General features: G+C 36.3%; 1 protein-coding gene across 1 annotated transcript; it reads left to right on the top strand.

Moving 5' to 3' along the window:
* The first annotated feature begins 3674 nt into the window (after positions 1-3674).
* On the top strand, positions 3675-5751 carry LOC119076056. The gene is made up of 3 exons (XM_037182692.1): positions 3675-4050; positions 4110-4854; positions 4916-5751. Exons 1-3 carry the CDS (start codon positions 3801-3803, stop codon positions 5541-5543), a joined length of 1623 nt encoding a protein of 540 aa, XP_037038587.1. The 5' UTR covers positions 3675-3800; the 3' UTR covers positions 5544-5751.
* Positions 5752-6204: the final 453 nt, after the last annotated feature.

A 6204-nucleotide genomic window follows, 5' to 3' on the forward strand; every position in this document is an offset into this window, starting at 1 on the left:
AAAGTATCAATTTTTAAGAACCTTAATGTGACTTGATGGATCATAAAATCAACAAAGCATTGTTCCGGCCAAACAATAATAATATGCGAGGGATACGATTCCATTATATCTGTGCTATCATGCTTCACTTTCATGCTATGAGAGGAACACAGAACAGTGTGTTGTTATATAGGAAGATTCCTGTTAAAATTAATGAAGTAAAAGATTATTTGTCAATGTCTTGAAAAATCGTAAAGCAAATGAAGTAATAGATTCAACTTCTCTAATAAATATTTTCCGGCTTTAAAATGTTTAAAAAGAGACGCTGAAGACGATTATTAGTAATGCAATGATTGATTTGTCACGGAAAAGTGGATGGATCCTCAGCACAAATCCCTTCTTGACATAATCCAAAGTGGAGAAAGTGGAGGTCCTTAACCTTTTCTAACCCAGAATAGAGTAGAATAAGGCATTGCTCGGTGGCTGTGGCTAATCAGTGTTTTTGAGTTTTTTTAAATTTTATATTCACCTTCTCGTATAGAAAAATCAAGAAAAATTTAAACGAACGAAGAGAAAATCTTAAAAATAGGCCCTGGCTGTTGCGTCACAGGAAACGAATGCTAGAAACACCGTTCGGATATCAAATATAAAATTTATTTCGCATCAAAATACCATTCAGCTAATTGTATGACTTTTGTCTGGTCGCTTTTGGTGTATTAGATTTCGAAAACCTGAAAAGACACATAAGTTCGGTGTACACAGAAAATTTTATATCTAAAAAAACGTCTTTATAAAATCGACAATATGATGGGGTTGGTTCATATTTTTTTTGCTTCAAAACGCATTTGCTCTCTTACAACATCATACAGACATTTGACCCAGATTCTGGGGTCCATGATCTTTGTATTGCGTAGCACATAAAATCGTTGATTCATAATTCTTCTGCATCAAGAGGTTAAATAAAAATGTTCAACATTTAACGCGAACTCAATGGCAAAATGAGAACGAAGTCAAAATAAGGGATGTTTTTGATTGATCCTTTCAGAGAGAGCAAAGGAGAAAATTTTGTTATTTTCATCAACAATTACTGGTTACTTGAGACTTTGCTAAATGAACTTGTTTTTCCTAGTTCACGTTGTGTGAATAGGTTTTATATGAGGTACAACTTGACGTGATATGTGTACATGTACGTACACAGTTCAGGTTTTGATGTCAACTTTTTTTTTCCTCTGGAAACCTTATGCGATTCCATTGGCACCGTTAATTTTTGGACTGATATGTTGTTACACGACAGAATTTCATTAGATTTTCTTCTTGTCGATGTTAAAGGTCAATAGGTGTTACATGTACAGAGATCGCATCTTGAGCGAACTAAATTGGATCTTTTGAACTGTTTGTCACATCAATCGTATAACAAGGTTCTGTTTGTATTCCAAATCGCGGAACAGATTTTCTTCTCACGTATTTTGAAAGTGAAAATAGAAATTTCTTTGTTTCCGTTTGACCTTAGACCTTAGGATGTTGTTGTGTGACTTCTTCCTGGGTATCAGTGTTTCCTTGGGATCAAAACTGCAAACTACTTAAACATACCCCTCGCTAACGACGCAGGCTCTGATTGAATAAAAATGAAATTGTGAAAGTTGAAAGAAATGGCGCGGAGTTTCCGTGGGAATCATCGAAAATTAACGGCCGTCCAGAACCAGAATTATTTGGAAAATGGAATCGTCAGAGGACCAGTATTTTTTCCCGATGCATGTGCTTTCACTGTGAACACTGTGCGATGAAAACTCGAACATTTTTCACCAACAGAGGAAAATAATTTTCGTTTTCGATAAAATTCAGTTTCAGGAAGTTTCGCAGAAAAAAAATTTCCAACAGAGGGATCTGAAAGGATTAGCAATTTCAATGGAAAATCTTTTTTTTTTACAAAAAATGAAAAACGCATTTTTAGTCTCTCCATACCTAAAATCGACTACATATTCAACATTATCTTTTCAGTCAATATCCTTTGAGCTTTCAATAATCTGCACAAGGTAAATGAGATTTAGAGTAAACGTTAATGTTATCAAATTCGGATAAAATGAAAATTCAGTCAAAAGGTTTATGTAGCAGAAGAAAATATGAAAACGGGATTCATGAACGTTGCCTTCATTCACATTTTCTCTTATTGGTTGATAATCAAAGTTTGCGGGAAGCAAGGGTGGTAGTGACCTCGTGCCATGCGCAAAGATTAAAGAATCCCTTTTCACATTCCGGGTAAATGATAGTCGAGTATACATAACGTTATACAGTGTGTTGGGGCAGTTAGCAAAGGATGAATCATTTGAAATGTTACAGCACTGCGTAATGTCTTCTTGAAATATCTATTACGCGAACCATCGCCGGTATGCACAGTGATTAGACTCATACTCCGCGTCATAGCTGTATATTGAACCAAATCCCTAATTTGGACCCACTATATCTTCTTAGGAGTAACATGCCAATTCTTTTTGTCTTGAAGATGCAAGTTCTCCTTATTTTAGAGCATTTTTATTTTGATGACTAACCGTGCAAATGTTGGGATCAATTTAATGATACTGTAAAGGTGTGTTTTCTACATGCTTCCAAGTTGTGTGTATTCATTTGAACACATCGAAGAAGTAAAACTGGAATAAGGTAAGAAACCAGCAACCGGTCCGGATTTTAAAACAACAAATTTTCTTGTATGCTACTTGCATACGGTGGAAACAATCAACGTTTTATGTCATGAACCTTCCACTGACGGCAAGTCTATCAGCAATTCAACTGTAGGATCTATTACTTCATTTGATTCAGTATTTTCAACAGATTGAAATTTTAAATCTTTTACTTCATTTAGCTGATCCAGTTCTTTGCTGTATAAAATCTAAGTAGTATAAGAGCTTATCGCCTACTAGTGAACTTGTTATCGACAATATATGATAATGAAGAATTGATTAACAATTCAAATAAACGAACTTAATGCTTCAACCAATAATTATCCAAATTTTCTCATTAAACACGAACAATCAATTTTTGTCTGATCTATTACTTCATTTGATCTAATAATTTTGAAGAGATTGATTTTAAATCTTTTACTTCTTTGTAAAGCTTGTCGTTTATTTCTGATGACTTTATCGATAACAGATGATTGTCGTCCTTAATAGAATCAGTACACTTCAAATATGTTGTCTTCTCGGTATCCAAATCCGTTACCCCGATAACCCAAAACGTAAAAGGGACATTCACACTCAATAAAATATTTTTTGTCCACACATTTCATTATGTTGAGTGCACAAACCAATGAAAGTGTAAAACAGGTATGGTCTATTGTCCGCCCGGAGGACACAAAAATTTGATTTTCGTACTTAAACGCACTCATTTTAATATTATTTTGACATAAAATGTGCAAGCGTTTAAGACGAATTCGCCGATCGACCATACCTGTTCTAGACTTTCATTGGCACAAATGTTGACAGAATCATCGAAAATGCTTCGAATGGTATGGTAATTACGATCGCAAAAGAATGGTCAAATTAACTTACCTTAAAGTCCGAACCATGCGTAAATTCTCGCCAGTGTTTGATCGTTTATTTATAGGCGCTAAGTGAACAGGTTTCTGATGTTCGCTTGAGATGCACAGAATTCAGTGTTCATTTTCAGTTTACAATTAAAATTGATATTAGTAATATCAGCGATCGAACTTGCTATCAATAATTTGTCTGTGTAACGATTGTGCAATTTAGTTCATTCAAATTTGATTCAAACAATCTTCGTTGTTGTTTTCGTGTTTGGTGTTTCTTGAAGAAGTTGTTTCGGTAACGATGAAACCACAGTCCGGTTTGCCGGAAAAATATTTTTTGGCCTTCATGTTGACGATTCTCACATTTCAATTCGGAATTGATGAAGTCCGCGCCGGTTACTGTGGCTTCGTGGATATTCTCGATCCCAGAGTATCGGGTGGAAGTGAGACACATCGAGGAGAGTGGCCCTTTCTGGCGGCACTCTATTACGTGGAGGAATTAAAGTTTTTTTGTGGAGGAACATTGATAACAAGGCAGCACGTACTGACAGGTATGTCGATGTCGAGCGTAATACAACGAAAATCGATTGGTGACAATATACACTTTCAGCTGCACACTGTGTCCAGAACAAAGACTCTCCGCTGAAAATTACTTCTGACGATGTTCTAGTACTTCTTGGGGCGCATAATTTGTCGATTAGAGAAAAGGGTGTTATTCAGAGCGATGTAGGAGGGATTTATGTTCATCCCGACTGGAAAGTGTACGGCGACAAATATGATGCTGACATAGCCATTTTCATGCTCAGCAGAATTGTTCAATTTACCAACTATATTCGACCAGTTTGCATGCCAACTCATAGTTCGGTTGTTAACGGCGCTAGAGGATCCATCGTCGGTTGGGGTATATCAGACAACGGAAAAACTAGCTTAGAATTTCCACGCCGCGCATTTACCAACGCTTTAAATGCGTCTTATTGCTTGACCACGGATCCGTATGTGGCGTTTTTATCGTCAACGCGGACATTTTGTGGCACTGGCGGTGATGGTTCCCCGAACAAAGGTGATTCTGGTGGTGGATTTTTTGTCCTTTCCGGTTCCGTTTGGGTACAGTACGGAATCATTTCTGCATTACGGATCAATGCTACTGGTTTGATCGATGAAAATTCCGTTGCCATTTATACAAACGTAAAATTGTTTGATTCTTGGATAAATGAAGTGATAGGAATGTCTGGTGGGACGATAGAAAACTTTACTGAAAGTCAAGATGTGGTTGAGATTGCTAAAGTAGAGATTGAGAACAAAACAGTCAGCTTGGTCTGTTATGGGGATAATGCGTACTTTGGATATGTTGCAAGGTATAAGACGACTCTGCTGTAGCGGAAATCTTGAAATTTCAAAATTCCATTTTTTTTCTAGCTACTCCTGCCAGGTGCCTGATTTGAATATACAGAATCGAAACTCGAAGGTTTCTTCAATAGCAGCTTATCACGTTTCTGGGAAGTCCGATCAGGACGTTCAACGTATCGTATTCTTCAATGGAACCATGGCCTACCTACCCCATGGAATAGGAAAAATATTTAAAAATTTAAAAGTTTTTGTGGTCTCGGCTGATCTAAATTTGAAATTCGTTCAAAGATCCAATTTCAAAAATTTGGAAAAATTGATCCATTTGCACATTTATCGCAATGAAATCGAAACGTTTGACGAAACTGTCCTGTTCGACTTGCCGCACTTGGAATTGTTTACACTCTACAAAAATAAGCTGAAAGTGATTGGTGAGGAAACGTTCGAAAAAAATCCTAAACTCAAAGTGATCGACCTGCGGTGGAATAAGCTGGAAGTGTTGCCGAAACAATTGTTTGCGAATAATTTGTTGTTGGAGGAGGCATATTTTACTGGAAATTCTTTGAATATCATACGGATTGACTTTTCTGGGCTACGAAACATACGTCGACTCAATTTCAAAGATAATGTTTGTGTGGATGAAGAGTCAGAGGGAAATTTCAGTGATTTATTCAAACAACTGCGGGAGAACTGTGCTTAAAAGCGAGCAAAAGAAAATCCATAACAATGAAGTAATTTTACCGAAGTACCGAACTATAAACAACTGAACTCAACAGTTTCATTTGGACAATTACTAAATCATGCGAAGTTATTATTTAAGAACTGCCGATAATTCGACCTATAATCCAAATGTCTATTTTTTCTATTAAATCTTATGTGCATCTTGTACTCCTTCTGTTGAAGCAATTGCCTCATATTTTGATTAAAAATCTTTTACTTCATTTGTTTTACCTTTCGTTTTTATAAACAGGATTATAATGCCGAAATTGCATCGCTTATGTTTATGGTCGTCGTCGGTAGCAGACTAACCATTTCGATTTTATTTTTCGAAGAAAGACTATGCTACACAGACCTTCTTGGACAGGAAAATTTTATTGGTTCTTTAGGTTCTCGGATTTATGTGGATTTATCACAGGAAAGTCTCACAAAATAGTAGATTACATTAGGCTAAAAACACATAAGAAATTTTACGTTGATGGGATCGACAACTATGCTGAGTTTGTGTTTAGGCTATGTTGAATATCGGATTACAACGGAAAACGTAGCATACTTGTCGATCCCATCAACACAAAATTTCTCCTGTGTTTTCGGCCTTACTTGAGGTAACAGTTTTGTGATAAAAGCAAACTCCGAAGTGTGTT

Source organism: Bradysia coprophila, unplaced genomic scaffold (assembly GCF_014529535.1).
Source record: "Bradysia coprophila strain Holo2 unplaced genomic scaffold, BU_Bcop_v1 contig_232, whole genome shotgun sequence".
In the NCBI taxonomy this organism is placed as follows: domain Eukaryota; kingdom Metazoa; phylum Arthropoda; class Insecta; order Diptera; family Sciaridae; genus Bradysia; species Bradysia coprophila.